This window comes from Harpia harpyja, chromosome 5, assembly GCF_026419915.1.
Source record: "Harpia harpyja isolate bHarHar1 chromosome 5, bHarHar1 primary haplotype, whole genome shotgun sequence".
NCBI classification, from domain to species: domain Eukaryota; kingdom Metazoa; phylum Chordata; class Aves; order Accipitriformes; family Accipitridae; genus Harpia; species Harpia harpyja.
In genome coordinates this window covers 39,282,991-39,299,859 of record NC_068944.1, presented here as the reverse complement: position 1 = coordinate 39,299,859, position 16,869 = coordinate 39,282,991, and the positions used below count along the sequence as shown (strand labels likewise).

Genomic DNA, 16,869 nt, shown 5'->3' with positions numbered 1-16,869 from the left:
TGCTCCCCAAAGGAAGGCACTTGCTTATACCTGCCAGGTAGAACTGACAGCTGGCAACCCAACGCTCCACAGGAACCTTCTGCAAATAGGCTCTTAACAAACACGTGTATTCTGGCTTCCTGTTCCCATTCCATTCAAATCAAACACCTCTGGTTCCCACTCCCCACCTTGGTTGGTTTTTGGACTTAGCCTTTGTTCCTCCCCAGTTCAGACTGCTTAATACACACACCCATAATATTTTTAATATTTACATATTTCATCACAGCAAAAATTAATTACATGCATTTAGTCAAAGACATTGCTTCCAGTTTGTTTGCAAATTTCAACAGGGGCAATAAATGACCTCTCTGGAAATATTGCAGAGAATAACAGATAAATAAAGCACCTTTTTTTCTGGAAAAAAGTTGCCTGCTCTGCCTCCTTTGGCTGTGTCACATCAAACAAAAGAAATCACACATTTCTATGTCACAGACTTTATTCTTTTGATTACCAAATATGTATCCCCCTCTCCCCACTGAGGAGGGACAAGACTAATAATACAGTAAGTGTATATATTGCTGCACTGAATGTTCAGTACAGCCAAGTGTTTTCTTAAGTTAGGCTGCATTTAAACAAGACTTAGCGTGCCTAGCTACTCCAAATAAATGAAGCAATTGCTCTTTCAGTTTGAAGTTTGGCAAGAAATTGGGTTTTACTTGTCAGTAAGTGCAACAGGTATAAAACTTACCAGTCCAGTATGATTTTTTAAATAAAAATTACAGTGAAATACACAGAAGAATTAAAAAAACCCAACCAAACAAACAAAAACAAACTAAGGGTTATTTAAACAAATGGTAAAATGAACCACTCTTGAAAGTGTTCTGATCCAGTAGGAGGGAAAGACATACCTGTGGGAAATAAAAGCAGAGCTAATGGAAGCATAGAGCTGGCAGAAAATGCCTACTGCAGAACACTTTAAAAATCCACAACTTAAAAAAGAAGCATTCAAATATACTATTTACAGTCATACACAAGAAGGCTAACCAGACAGAAAACACACAGGAGATTGTTCATTATCTATCTCAAAGGAGTCATGAAATACAGTGAGTTTTAGGCCAACTCCACTCAGATTTGTCCATGTCCTACTCATATCATCAGGCTCCAAAGGAATAAAACACAGAATATTTTAACTCTGAAATTCGCTTGCCTAATGAATATAGAGTAGTGAGTGTGCCAAGATCCTATGATTAAGTTACATTTCTTCAACTGCTACATGTCTCGCTGAAAAGTGAAATAGGCTTAGAGAGAAATAGAAATAAAGTTTACTTCATGAAAACAGCAACTTTTAGTTATATTCTTTCGCCTTGTAAATGAAGGAGCAGGTGAGGGTCCCAGAAATGCTAGCACTAGCTGATACATCTAAGAATTTGTCTCTATACTAAGAAGTCACATCTCCCTTTTTTGTGTGTGTATGTGTTTACCCTTGGCAGAAGTAGTCTTCGGAGGCTGGGAACAAGTCTCAGGAGTTGTGCGAGCTCATGTTGCAGGATATGTCCCCAGAATGACTTGCAAAGACATGAGCATGAGCAGGTTCTGGCATCTGATCAGTTCTGGTTTACTGAAATTTGTAATTTTGAAGAGAATACTAGTCATCTTATTGGCTGCCTTGTCCCTGTACTACAGCCAGACTCAAACTAGCTGCAAGAGATCCCTAAGCAAGTGCTCTGTACTGAAAAGGCCTCCTACAGGGAAAGCTCTAGCATTTATAAGGCTTTTTTATAACAATACTAGGTATTGTTTACCTACTTCCTGCAGGTGCTTTCAGTTTTTAAGTTATTTTAAGTACAGCTAAGTGAAGCTTCTCCATTTTATTTCTGGCATGACTGAGTATGCAAAAGACTCTGAAGGCTGCAGTACATTTCATATGTTAAATAAACTTGAGTGGTATTTATTTATAACAGAAGATACAAAGTTCATTAGAGAGGACTCAGTTCTTTAATTTGCCAACAGGATGCCTAATCAGCAAGTATGCGCTGGCCAGCCATGCCAGAACATGCCAGCCTTACAGCTCTGCACTAACCAGACAGTACACATTATCTGAACACCCCATGGGGAAGATCGCAACACTCAGTGGAAGATGGGAGGATATTGAAGCAGAGGTGGGAGAGAGTTTTGGGAAACAAAGGAAACAAATCTCCAGGAGTTTAGGCATCGTGTATTCTGCTGCTCCTTGGACAATGTTTTCTTTTCTAACGTGGAAAATTCACAAAATTATTATAATAGAAAGCTTGAAGGTAAAGCAAGGCTAGTTCAGACATGGCATCTGGGGTAAGCAGCTATGGGTGGTGGCTGATTTGATACGAATATTCCAGGTTGATTCTGGAAAGCTGCTAAGTTACTCACAGTAAAGTACGATCCATCAGGACAACCTATTAAGTACATTACTATTTCTGTTCATAACTGCATATTCTCTGAGGTTAAGAACACCCTAATTTATGACTAATACAGGTTTTTCTTTTTTAAACAAACAAACAAAACTCTAGAACTTCTGATCAGCAATTTTTGCAATTCAGATAGCTCATTTAATATCACTACTTTTGCTGCAGCCTATACAGCAGTTTTACCCAATGCAATTCTAGGCTAGAGATGATTTTGATGCTTTCCCCGTTTTTGCTAAAAAATTTAAGTCTCTGGAAAAGAGCAGGCAGTACACTGGCAGTAAAGTACTTTCTCTTTATTTTTCTTACTAATTTCAGTAGCAGGTATGATAGCAAGTACTGGGAATGGCTGACTAAGCCTCTTTCTCTTGCTGCCACTCTAATGAGGATTTTATTTTTACACAAGACAATTGAAATAATACTGATCCTGGTTTGTTGTAATCTTTATCTGTAGCCAGCCTGTGTTTTGCACAATTTGAGCTCCACCAGTTGCTCTCAATCCATCTGGAAGGTATGACTTCCAGTTTAAAGATCTTTCAATGCTAGTTTCTGATTGTCCTTCTAAGAACACACATTACAAGTAACAGTTACAGGTGCACAAAGAAATGTTTGCTCTTTTCTTCTGAGCCTCTCATGCTGTAGGAGACAAATCCACACATTCCTGCACTGGTGCATAGTGACACAATGAAAGGCCTCACTTAAATTCCAAATAATCTTCACAGTTTATACCAAATCTAATCACCAGATGCAAAATCTTGCTCTGAGAAGTTCGCTTCATTCTCAGCTGTAATTACACTCAGAGGGATCAATTTAGCTGAACCAGACCTGGCAAAATCTGCAGTAAGACCCACAGAATCCAAGGAATGCTGTAACAAATCCCAGACTACCAGGCCATACTACTGATCCAAAGGCCAAATGCTATTTGAGTTACTCACTGGGGAGGTCGATACAAATCAGCTGAGAGCAAGGAGAACAAGCTTTTGACCTAGACTTTATAATAGATAGCCTACATTTTACCTTAGCAATTTTAAGCCAGACTTCACTTCAACTTTAGCTTTGCCTGAACTAGACATGCTTCACCTGGCTTAAGTTCTTTGTGTCCCTTATATTCCGGATAATTACATCCTTCTGAATGCCTCTCCAACAAATGGCTGCTTTCCATTTGTCACTATCACCAACTATTTAGAAAATGTTCTAAGTTTATGTAAGAATGCACAAATCTAGTAACAGGTGTCTATTGCCATGAAAGCATTGTTAAAATAAATAGACAAATAAACAAAAGAGAGAGAATTCCTCCTTAAGAATAACCAACTTAAATACACCTTTCTTTGCTGCAGATTCAACTAGTTATAAGTGGAACACTACCACAGACAATGCAGATGTTTAGGTTTGGATAACTGAGACACTCTTTACCTTCTCTTTTCTCCCCCTCTTCCCAAAACACCTGATCTGGTTTTCCATAAGTGGTTAGTGAATTTTGGCCAACAAATGCAAATGGCTGGATGTCGATTCTCTGTACTGCCTGTAACCCCGTTAGAAACTAGAGAGGGGATCAGCAGTTCAAGTGTCAACTTGATAATCCAGAAAACAAACAGCAAAACCTGTTCATGACCCTCTTTGCCCTAAGTTCACCCAAGGCACATTTTTGAACACAAAGTCTGCTGATGGAAACACATTTTCCAACTGGCTAGCAAGGTGCTTAGTTCACTCACCATGTATGAAAAAACATACCATCTGGACAATCAAAAACCTTAAAATTCTAAATGACAAAGTTTTCTATTGAAAAATCTTAGACGATCATAGAGTTTTTAACATATTATTTTTGTCACATCCTGAGAATTCTCTACCTATTTTCATTGCAATGTATTAAGTCATAAAAATACTTCTTCCCTCTAGTTGGAGAATGGGCTTTCCCTTAATGATCAATTGAAACTCACTTATTTATGAGAAATGTATATAATCTAATGGACAGCTGTAATTCAGTTAGAATGATTAACATATAAATAACATAACTCAGGAACACCAACAGAATAAGGCTGAGCCCTCTAAGCATTCAATTATTCTTTATATTTTTTTCATACAAGAAATGTCATGGCCTATTAGCAGTGTAACAGATGACTTTATGACAAATTCAGATAAAAACTGTGAATGGAAATAAATTTGTCAATAGAATACACAGCTTAAACTCAGAAAACCATAGCACTGAATTTGGCACAGGTGAAGGGGAATTTAAAATGGCTTATTCAGCTATGATATGGGAAGTGAAAAATATAGGGCTAAATTAATGGTTGCTTTAGGTAGATGTCACTCATTCTTTCATAATAATAATGCCTTTTACTGAGCACCTCTTCTCCCTGCTACAGACAGGTCATATAGTTGCAGTTCTTTTAGAAATTAGGATACTAGAGACTGAAATCTCTTCTTGTGTAATTGTTTCATTGCTGCTTCTGCTTATCACCTTGGATGTGTTTCTTTCTGTCAAATAGCAGAGTCACTGTGCTATTGAATAAATCAGGCCAGCAAAACAGCTGCAACTGCATTAATGCAAAGGTATTTATGGAAACAAAATGCACAGTAAAAACATGCGTTTATTTTCTGAGCAGGGCTCATTAATCGGTGGCATTCTTCTAATACAATGATTTATGATATGCAGTATAATTTAAATTTAGTTTAGCTGTAGTCTCAACAAGCAGTCAAACAGGACAGTCTGGAGTGGGGGTAAATGTGAGTCTTGCCAAGAGGAAGCATTTTTTATTTTCTCTTTCAAATAAGCCTGATCCAAGGGGAAAGACTCCAACTGACTGAGGGCTCTGTCTCATACCTCTTGCCTTTTTTACGTAACTTCTTTTTTATTCCTCCTGCTTTTTCTGGCTTTTCTTCTTTGCCTTCACCTTACAAACTTGCTCCTTTCCCATTTTTACATTCTTTTACTGCCCTGTTTCTTTTCCTCCTACAAACAAAACCAATGATATTTATCTTCTTGTGGATTACTGCATACCCTTACAGTGTACCAAACGTGTAGCTCTAAAACAATTGAGCAGATTAAAAAATGACAAGCCATTCCCACGCACATTCACCTACCCACATTGTTTGCTTTTCTCTCCATCATCTTTCCCCAAATGACAATTTAAAAATTTGCTTCAATTTTCATTACATTTCAGATCAGAAGGGATCATTGTATCATTTGCTGCAACAGTCACCCTGGCAAATTTAAATCAAATTAAGCATTACTGTCTCTTGAATAAGTCTCACCAAGCTGTCCCAAGCTTCTTCAATGGCACAACACAGATCACATAGCCTGTACCTGAATTGTCTTCAGGCGATCCCAGTAGGAAAACCAGGCCTACTGCTTTCTGCTACATTTATCTGAAAGGTTCCTTAGTCCATGATGATCAATCATATTTTAAGTATGCGAACAGAGATACCAGGCAGGAATATCAGAAGAAGATTCTCTGATCACTAGAAGACAATAGCCCCTCTTATCTAACATTCAGTTTAGAGTTATCTGTGGTCTGGAAGGAAAAAGTCTTCGTGATGCTATAGAAGATCAACAGAAACCTCTGAATAACAAGATCATGCAGAAGGCTAGTGATCAGCATAAAGATACAATACTGCTCTATGAGCATTTGCACCTCCGTGTGTGTATATTAATCCTGCAAGAGTGTCTTTTGGACAGAAGAGTGGACAAGCAGGTACTAAATACACCAAATACAAAATGCTGGCAGCTGTGTGCCAATGAAAACAGAAGTAAGGAATTTTACAGTCCATTTACGGTAAAAAATTTTGTTCACAGTAAATCATTAGCAATATCCTTCTAAGTGTCACTGCTCACCCAGTTGCTTCAATGTTCTTAGTATCTCTTTTCTTATCAAACTGCCACTTCTTATAGTATAGCTTCAGGAAACTATCCCACATTAACCACAAAAAGCTGTTGTCTTACTTGACAGTAATTACGAGTTGCAAGAATATAGTCACACAGGCAGTTATTTTCTACTAATTATTATATTTTTCAGTAATCCCTGTTACAGATTATCAATTTTTTCTTTGTTTCCTCAGGACAACTTGTTCCTTACATTATACTTTCCAATTTGCTAAAATATTAATAATCCATCATTAGCTTTTCTGTGATAAATTGTACGTGGTCATGAGTACATCTGCTCCTTCCTAGCAGCTTTTGAACTTGTTTGGCAGTTTCAGCCTCAATAGACAAAAGGAGAGCGTCTCAAAAATATTAAGTACTTACACATCGTGTGAAAACAAGACTTTGGTAGACTGCCATAACCAAGTGAGTGACACCAAGCAGCAGGCTTCATTAGTTTTGATGTTCACAAAACTAGCTGCTTTTACTTCTGCTGGCTAAAGTACCCACACTACCATCCTGTTACTTGACTAAGCACTTTAAGTTCAAATCTCATTCAAAATTACTGATTAATGCTCTTCAGTAAATTATTATTTCTGGTTAGCTTCATTGCATCATTACTCGGTTCAAACCACAGTGCCAACCTTTGTTTTGGGAAAAGCCTTCTCTCTCCACACATCCTCTTACAAAGGCTCTGATTTCCAAAATTGTTTATTTGGACCTGAAACACTGTATTTATGGTCAGGACTCAAAGGTGGGTTTTGCTTTTTTGTTTCAGAGCTTTACTGTTATGCCAAACTGCTATTTAAGCAAGTCTTAATCCAAATCACTGAGTAACAAGAAGCACCCTGAATTCCCGTGAAAAAGAGGCTTACTTCGTCACAGGCTATTTTAGGTACTTTCGAAGCCTCAAAAATCTTGTTTGAGAATTCATCCGTTGATGTAACGTACTTGAAACCCCTTTACCGTCTCGGTTGAAAAGGCGCTCTCTGAAAGCTTTCACGAGCCACTTCCCATGATTTGGGCATTTAACTGGATGCGTCATTAAGGCTCGAACACAGCGGAGGACGGTTTAAGAAGCAGGACAGGATGCTTTAAGCAGAGTCTCCCTAGATATAAGCAACCCCCCCCGCCCACCCAAGTATACCTTCCCAAGCTTTCCACCCCCGGCACGGCGCGGGCGGCGGGGAGGCCCCTCACCCCCGGGGCGCCCCGAGGGCCCGGCCTCACCCACCCCCATCGCCGTCCGCTCCTCCCCGGCCGCCGGCTGGGACGCTGCCCGGCACGGAGCCTCCCGGGCGGGCAGGGGGACATCCGAGCACCCTCCCCGCTTCCCGCTCTCGTTTTCCTCTCTGAGCTAGAAGACCCCGGGGCCGCACAAGCCCCCGCTCCCGTCCCGTCCCGCCCCACCCCACACCGGCAGCCGCCCGCTCCCCTCTCTCCTGCTCCGGGCCCGAGCCCCTTTCCCTGCGAGCAGGGAACGGAACGAGGCGGCTCCCTCCTGACGAAGTGCCCAAACCGGCCGCCGCAACGCGACCCCTCAGCGGCGCGGGCGGCCCTGCCCCCTCCCGGAGCGCGCGCCCGCCCGCCCGCGAGGCCGAAGCCTCGCGAGAGGCCGCCGCTCGCTCCCGCGCTGCCACGTTCAAAGGCGCCGGCGGCGGGGAGCCTGTCGGGCACGCGCACCCGGCACGCCGCTGCCGCCCCGCCTCCTCGCGCCGCCGCCAATCGGAGCCGGGAGGCGCCCCGCCTCGATCCCGTGGGCGGTCCGCGATTGGCTGGCAGCGGGCGGGCCGGGCGGGGCCGGGTCGCGGCGCGGCGCGGCGGGTGCTGCGCCGCTGTGCCGCTGTGGCCGCAGGGCGCTCCCGCACGCGGGGCTCAGGTGGTGGCGGCGGTTCCTGACTCGCTCTCGCTGCGGCCCCGCCGGCCCCGCCCCGCCACCGCCGCGCGCGCAGCCGCCGCCGCCGCCCCTCGCTGCCTGACAGGAGGTGCCATGGCCTCACGCAAGAGCTCCCGAGGCGCCGGCGGCAGCCCCGGCCCCGGCTCCAAGAGAGGTGAGCGGCGTCGCTGCGGGAGCGAGGCCGTAGCTCTGGGGGGAAGAGGCGGGGTGCTCCCCGAGGGGCAGCCTGCCGGGGCGGAGCGGGGCGTACAGCCGCGGGGCGGCGGCCGCAGCCCCGGCGCTGGGGGAGGGGCAGGGGCCGATACCGCCCCTCGCCGCGGCGGCGGCGGGGAGCCCCCGGGCGAAGCGAGGGGGTGCTGCGCCTTCTTCTCCGCCTGCGCCTCCCGGCGGGCTGAGGTGCAGCCTCCCCCGCCATCCCCCGCCCCTGCTGCCGGCCCTTGGCGGCGCGGCGCGGGCCTGCGGGGGCCGCGCTCCCCTGGCGCCGCGGGAGGTGGGCGGGGGGGAGGGGGACGACGACGGACACAGGGACAGATGGCCGAGGTCTGTCCCTCGCGTTTCCGTCGTTGTCTTCTCGGGAGATTACGCGGAGGAGAAATTTGCGTGGCCGGGCCTAGGCGGTGAGGACGCCCCTCGAAAGCTCCCCAAAAGGGTTGGGGGGAGCGACGGGCAGGTCGTCTGCCCGGGGCGGGTCTCGGCATCTCTAGGTATCCGGGTAAAGTGCTCTCAGACCTCTTCCTCCCGAAGCCGGGGGTAGGACCAGGATGCCTAATATCTGATGCTAGTGAAGCCGCTGTTATTCTTGTGTTCCAATTCAGATGTTGGAGTATCTCCTCAAGCTGACCTGTTTAACAACACTGGTCTCACTATTCATAAACTACTGTGTGTGGACAGTTTAGTTAGGGAAAGCTTTATGTGCAGTAGCATTTTTAACCGTAGCGGAACATGCTTAAAAGAGGAAAAAACCTGTATACTTCTGGAGTCACTATGCAACCATGCACGCTGCACTAAAGAAAGGAAGTGCTGTTATCAGAGATTGACTGTTTGCTCCTTGAAACTTCTTTGGTTTTGAGCTTGACATGCACAGAGCTCCAGTGATGAAATATGGTAACTACACTGAAATAATATCTGATATAACGACACTGATATAGTATCAATGTATTGAATATAGCAATAATATGGAGAACAGTGTTAATTAAAGGATGAACCATATAGGATTAGTTTACTTATCACATGATGAATTAAGAGAAAAAGATTTCAAACATACTTAAGCATAATTAAGCATAAAAGAGTTTAGAGATGATATTACAATGTTTATGGAAGTGGTTTGGGTTTTTTTAATTTTCTTTTTTTTTCAAAATCTTTCTTTTTCAATTGCTGGCCTATGCTGTAGAGTCTATATTACACTTTTTGCTTGGACTGGAGGTGCTCTGATCATCATGCAGCATTAAGCATGTTAAATACAGATTTTCAATTACAATGCATTAAGAACATGCATCCCTGGTTTAATTTTGAATATTAAACATGGTTCTGTTAGTATTTTAAATATCATTTTAAAGGTTCGTCAACATTTGAAAAATAAATTTATCAGGAAACTGAATCTCTGACTTAGTAAAAAAGTATTCCATTGGTTTTTATTTTCAGTCTGAGTAAAATTTTATCTCTTCGTATTAAAACATTTCTGGTTTGTGTAATTGCACTGGGGAGTCTTTATTTACTGTTATCTATGAGGAGATGAAGCAGCATGAGTAATGTGTTAGGCACTCTCCGAAGATGTAACCTCTTAAATTTAGACAAATGTTTTGTTAGTTTCAGCAACTTCTAGTTAGAATCCATTGGACAGCCGTAGAAATTACAGCATGAAGCTGATGCTGTTTTCATAGTTGCAGCTGCAGGAAGAGGTAATGGATGATTACTCCTGTGCGAATAAAAGAACAGCTAGAGGAGCAGCAGCCAGTAAGCTTTCCACAGTGGAGGGATGTGAAAATGAGATGAGGAAATAATTTTGAGATGGCTAGTAATTGGGACTGTGAAGTATGCAAACCTCAAGTTTGAGGCAGATCTTGAAAATGTTGTAGTATTCACTTTCACAGCAGTTCATGGGAGAGGATGTGGCTTCTTGCCAAGGCATTGCTCATAGCTCTGAAACAACTGAAGTTGACAGCACATCTAAAAATCTGTGCACTGAAGACAATGCCAGCATCTGTCTGAATGTAGTAATCTGCTTTTAGGTTTCCACACTAGAAAATATTGACAGTAATCTTACAAATAGATTAAGTCTGAAATAGCTATAAAGGTAGTTTATGTAGGTGCTCTCAGATTCACTGAAATGTCAGAAGTGGAACTAAATATTTTTTAGAAATAGAACTCTACCTTTTGCTTTCAAAAGTCGTATACTAGAAGCTGTCAAATCAGTCCTAAAAAAAAAAAAAAGCTTTGTACTGCTGCTGATGGACGCTGCTTTGAAAGTGACATTTACAGAATTGTGTGAATATGCCAGTTACTTTATTTGGAGTACAGAAGCAAAAACCAGGTCAAAATTTGACAGTTTGGGGATACTTAGAGAGGGAAACGTGTTTGTTATTATCTTTACTGGAAAGTTTGGCTTCTTGTCGCTAGCCTGCAGAACCCATTGTAAAAACTGTGGCCTCTCTAAAGGAAGAAAATCAATTTTAAACAGCTAGATGAAGTAATGGATACTTGCTGGAATATTAGTTAAAGCTTCATTAGATGGTTTTGGTACAGGAACAAATGCGTGTCACCTTGTCAAGATTTAACTCCCTCAAATTTCATGAGATGGGAAATTTGGAATTGTCTTCGGCATTAGCAGGTAGTTGTGGAGAAGCTCTCCAGTAAGAGTGAGGATCAGCAGCAGCCCAGCTACTTTTGAAATACAGATGGCTGAAAAAATATGAATTAACTTATAAGCCATGCTTACTTGTAGGAGTACTGATGATAAGGCATCTATCATTATGTTGCTGTGTGGTTGTCTTTTGTCTTACAGTACATAAGCAAGGACTTACTTAAACATAATTCTCACTGATCATATAGTTGTGCAATAATTGCTGTCTGTTTTCTTTGTATTTCTAATGACAAGTGGTAGAGTAGTTCTCCAGTAAGCTAGGCACTATACAAAAACCACACTTCTAACAAGAGGCATCATCTGTATCTACAGAAAACTATTTTATATTAAAAAAAAAAAAAATCCTACCTCTGCTGGTTCTGAGGCCATGTTGTCATCACACAGATTGAAGTCAAAGAACTCTGCTGTTGCTTTGACAAATTTTCTTTAATCTCCATAATAATGATTGAGATTGTCTTCTGACATTCCCTGCTTTCTTCTGCAAGATCCCAGAAGATATTTGATTTCACTTTTTCTTGTTTTAACCATGTAGTTTCCTTATATATCAAAATGCAAATGTAGTGCCAAGCTTTTAACTCCTTTTACTCATCTTTTGGACCTTCTAAGTTCCCTTAATCTAATCCGTTCATTAATTTCTGGCTTTTGAGATTTCTTCAAATTTGGGGGTTTTTTTGGTATGTGTTCAAGTTGACCCGATGTCCTTATCCAAATGCAGTTTTGTGCTAATATTACTTCTTTTTTAGTTAACAGTATCACTTGCTGGAGCATGTCCAGAGAAGGGCAACAAAGCTGGTGAGGGGCCTAGAGCACAAGTCTTATGAGGAGCGGCTGAGGGAACTGGGGTTGTTTAGTCTGGAGAAAAGGAGGCTCAGAGGAGACCTTATCACTCTCTACAACTACCTGAGAGGAGGTTGTAGTGAGGTGGGTGCTGGTCTGTTCTGTCAGGTGGCTGGAGATAGCATGAGAGGAAATAGCATCAAGCTGCGGCAGGGGAGGTTTAGATTGGATATTAGGAAAGATTTCTTTACTGAGAGGGTTGTGAGGCATTGGAACAGGCTGCCCAGGGAAGTGGTTGAGTCACCATCCCTGGAGGTATTAAAAAAGCATGTAGACAAGGCACTTCAGGACATGGTTTAGTTGGGCATGGTGGTGTTGGGTTGACAGTTGGACTTGATGATCTTAGAGGTCTTTTCCAAATTTAATTATTCTATTCTATTCTAGAATGATAACTGTGCCTGTTAATTTGCATGAACTTTGACATTTTATCTCATCTCTATTGTAAAGACTACTTTATAGTGTACTTTCTTTGGGTGAGGCTCTCCATTAGCTTTTTAATTTACATAAAGAGCAGAGGAAATTAATCAGCTAAACAGGTCACTTTTTTCCTGCTGAAGCTCTTTTGTTGGCTCTTGGGAACACTGAACTTCACATCATGCTTTAAGTGGGATTGCCCATGCTCTCTCTGGTCTCTCTCAGCTACCCAGCTGTGCTGTGGTATAACATCTCCTTTCTTACACCATGGATTTTGTGTAAATATGATGCTTCCATCTATCTAAAAATTCTGTCTCTAATTTCTGATCTGAACTACTGGCCAGTGTGCTTGCTTTATGCTCTTGACTTTACAATTGTGTAGTGTATCATCTGATTTCTTGTGTTACAATCTATCCATTATTTCCTTCTTCATTTTAATTGTAATCCTTAGGAAGAAGGGTATTAAGGTGTTGGAAGTCATAAGTGAGATGTGAATTTGGAATGCTCTGTGGGGCTTAACAAATGTTTTGACTGGTTTGTCCCAAGTCTAACTTGTAGTGTTTGCTAATACAAATTCTCATGCATTCAGTTATTGTGCTGCTCAGTGCTTTGATTTGGCTACTTAAACTCAATGTTACAATGTTTTCTTGTAACATCTTTGGTATTCAGGAGTATACAATGGAATGTTATTACTTTGTTAGAGTTGCTATACAGCTATTGCAGACAAATGAGAAATTCTTTGTGTCTCACTGGTGGAATCTTTATATACTGTTTTAGAAATGTTGCAGTGATTTCTTCACCAAGCTTATCCTATTGCCTAATTTAGTTGCTTACAACTAGTCAAAGATCTTGATTTTTTACCATTAGTGCCAGATAATACTATTTTTTAAACAGTTTGGCACAGACTCGTAAAAAACATGTCTCTGTGTTCGGAACGAGATGGATTTAACCAGGAAAGTTGTTTATGACTTGTGAGACTAATTCTAGATCTCTGAGTTTTAATAGCATTTGTGTATCTAATAGCTAACTATAGCTTTCAAAGTATGAATTGCTCATGTCAGTGATAAAGTATCTAAATAACAACAACTCTGTGTGTGTGTGCATGTTTCTTCCCTAAATCTTCAGAAAACCCTAAAAGATGTGCTAATACAAATAGCAAAACCATGAAAATGCAGACAGCCACCTCTTTGTGATTCATCTGTCTGCCTTGTGTCTTGTTCAGGGTGGCCTTTCTGGAAAACATTTTAACATATTGTAAAATAATCTGCCAAATTAAATAGTGGTAGCAACAGAAATGATCCAAACATCTATAATTTACATGGTATGTTGCAGCGGTGCCATCAGTGAAATTACTGGTTTTGCTGGGTCCGCCCCTGCCCCCTTTTTCCTTTCCCTTCCTTTCCCTTCCTTTCCCTTCCTTTCCCTTCCTTTCCCTTCCTTTCCCTTCCTTTCCCTTCCTTTCCCTTCCTTTCCCTTCCTTTCCCTTCCTTTCCCTTCCTTTCCCTTCCTTTCCCTTCCTTTCCCTTCCTTTCCCTTCCTTTCCCTTCCTTTCCCTTCCTTTCCCTTCCTTTCCCTTCCTTTCCCTTCCTTTCCCTTCCTTTCCCTTCCTTTCCCTTCCTTTCCCTTCCTTTCCCTTCCTTTCCCTTCCTTTCCCTTCCTTTCCCTTCCTTTCCCTTCCTTTCCCTTCCTTTCCCTTCCTTTCCCTTCCTTTCCCTTCCTTTCCCTTCCTTTCCCTTCCTTTCCCTTCCTTTCCCTTCCTTTCCCTTCCTTTCCCTTCCTTTCCCTTCCTTTCCCTTCCTTTCCCTTCCTTTCCCTTCCTTTCCCTTCCTTTCCCTTCCTTTCCCTTCCTTTCCCTTCCTTTCCCTTCCTTTCCCTTCCTTTCCCTTCCTTTCCCTTCCTTTCCCTTCCTTTCCCTTCCTTTCCCTTCCTTTCCCTTCCTTTCCCTTCCTTTCCCTTCCTTTCCCTTCCTTTCCCTTCCTTTCCCTTCCTTTTTTTAAATGTCTTGTATAAAACGTGAGGCAGTAACTCTTCAAACAAGTCGGTTTTCTTATCTCTGATTAAAGTGATGTAAAAAACATTCTTAAAATTGTTAACACAGGTATTCCTCTGCATACATGAGCAGATTTGCATTGGAATATTGAGTCCTTGATATACCTCTTCATTCATTTGTCTAGAGCTAGAGTTAAATGAGCCTCCTATAAAGGCAACCCTGTCGTCTCTTAGGTTTATCTGTAAGAAACTTTCTATACACCGTTAGCTATTGTAAGGTACAGTAACTGACTGCCAAGGTCACCCTGCAATGAAAACCGATCAATTTGAACACAGTATATGCTTTTATGACTTGTTTTTCCATGTTGCCTGGTATTTGGATTTCTTCCCGTTGCTTTTTCTCAAGAAAGTATTATTTCAGGTTTTAAGATTGATACCTAAGTGTAGCAGGATTGACATAAAAACAGAGAGCCTGATACTTTCCCTCTATTAGGACTTTTTCTCCTTAAGAATTCTGAAGCACTGGGAGATTCCTCTCCATTCTTCCAGACATGCTGCCACTTCATAAAGACATCAAGGAAAGTTTTCCTGCCCTTTTTGATGCAGGGGTGGCTGAAATCTTGGGCCTGCTCTGTGTTGTCTAATGTGTCTTACCTGCATGCAGGAAGTCATTGTGGGCTAAAAGATACTATTTGTGGTGCTTCAAATATGGAGGATCCTTGCATTTGACATCTGCAAGGATGTCTGCGTTCATAGAGTTTTTGAGTATTTCATTCGTTAAGAGTTTAAATGGTATGTAAGAGAGGTAACTTTTTCAATAGCCTTTTGAGGATAGAGGTGTTTAAAATGCTGGGTGGAGAACCTAAAGTATCACTAATAATCTTAGGGAGACAAAGTTGGAGTATATCTTCTCAGATTTTGGCAATTACTCTGAGAATGCACATGAAAATTCCCCATCAGAGGTGGTAGCTAGTCTAGGCTGAGATTCCAGGGATGTATATCATATGGGGGGATTAAGGAGTTAAATTTTTCTACAGTTCAATACTATAGGTCTATCTAGTCTGAGGTTGCTCTGCAGTCTTAGAATCATAGAATCATAGAATCATTTCGGTTGGAAAAGACCTTCAAGATCATCAAGTCCAACCATTAACCATGCCCCCTAAACCATGCCCTGGAGTACCCTGTCCACTCACTTTCTGAATACCTCCAGGGATGGTGACTCAACCACTTCCCTGGGCAGCCCATTCCAATGTTTGACAACCCTCTCAGTAAAAAAATTTTTCCTAATATCTAACCTAAATCTCCCTTGCTGCAACTTGAGGCCATTTCCTCTTGTCCTATCTCCAGGCACCTGACAGAAGAGACCAACACCCACCTCACTACAACCCCCTTTCAGGTAGTTGTAGAGAGTGATAAGGTCTCCCCTCAGCCTCCTCTTTTCTAGACTGAACAACCCCAGATCCCTCAGCCGCTCCTCATAAGACTTGTGCTCTAGGCCCCTCACCAACTTGGTTGCCCTTCTCTGGACACGCTCAAGCAGCTCAATGTCTTTCCTGTAGTGAGGGGCCCAAAACTGAACACAGTACTCGAGGTGCGGCCTCACCAGTGCTGAGTACAGGGGAACAACCACCTCCCTGTTCCTGCTGGCCACCCTATTTCTGATACAGGCTAGGATGCGATTGGCCTTCTTGGCCACCTGGGCACACTGCTGGGCTCATATTCAGCCGTCTGTCAACCAGCACCCCCAGGTCTTTCTCTGCCGGGCAGCTTTCCAGCCACTCTTCCCCAAGCCTGTAGCGCTGCATGGGGTTGCCGTGACCGAAGTGCAGGATCCGGCACTTGCCCATGTTAAACTTCATACAATTGGCCTCAGCCCATCGATCCAGCCTGTCCAGATCTCTTTGTAGAGCCTCCCTACCCTCAAGCAGATCGACCCTGCCTCCCAACTTGGTGTCGTCTGCAAACTTGCTGAGGGTGCACTCAATCCCCTCATCCAAATCATCAATAAAGATATTAAACAGAACAGGGCCCAACACCGAGCCCTGGGGAACACCACTCGTGACCCGCCGCCAACTGGATTTCACCCCATTCACCACTACCCTCTGGGCTCGGCCATCCAGCCAGTTTTTCACCCAGTGAATAGTGCACTTATCCAGGCCACAAGACGCCAGTTTCTCAAGGAGTATGCCATGAGAGACAGTGTCAAAGGCCTTGCTGAAGTCTAGGAAAATAACATCGACAGCCTTTCCCTCATCCACTAGGCGGGTCACCTGGTCATAGAAGGAGATCAGGTTGGTCAAGCAGGACCTGCCTTTCGTAAACCCATGCTGACTGGGCCTGATCCCCCTCTTATCCTGGAGCTGCTGTGTGAGTGCTCTCAAGACAAACTGTTCCATAATCTTTCCCGGTACCGAGGTCAGGCTGATAGGCCTGTAGTTCCCCGGATCCTCCCTCCGACCCTTCTTATAAATGGGAGTCACACTGGCAAGCCTCCAGTCCTCTGGGACCTCCCCTGTTGACCAGGAACGCTGATAGATGATAGAGAGTGGCTTGGCAAGGACCTCCGCCAGTTCCCTCAGTACTCTTGGATGGATCC

At 43.0% G+C, this 16,869-nt stretch overlaps 1 protein-coding gene across 11 annotated transcripts in view; it reads left to right on the top strand.

Annotated features, from left to right (window-relative positions):
- Positions 1–8,058: 8,058 nt before the first annotated feature.
- The window catches only part of ASPH (aspartate beta-hydroxylase), a 124,389-nt gene continuing 115,578 nt past the window's right edge, over positions 8,059–16,869 (top strand). For 5 of the 11 annotated variants that reach the window (XR_008235353.1, XR_008235354.1, XM_052788325.1 and 2 more), the window contains exon 1: positions 8,064–8,327. Coding sequence is in view for 8 of the 11 variants with exons in the window: in XM_052788325.1 (XP_052644285.1) it covers positions 8,267–8,327 (61 nt within the window). In the remaining 3 variants the exon portion in view is untranslated. Of the gene's footprint in view, positions 8,328–16,869 lie in introns of all 11 variants that reach the window. The other 6 variants (XM_052788335.1, XM_052788324.1, XM_052788328.1 and 3 more) reach the window with 5 other exon arrangements.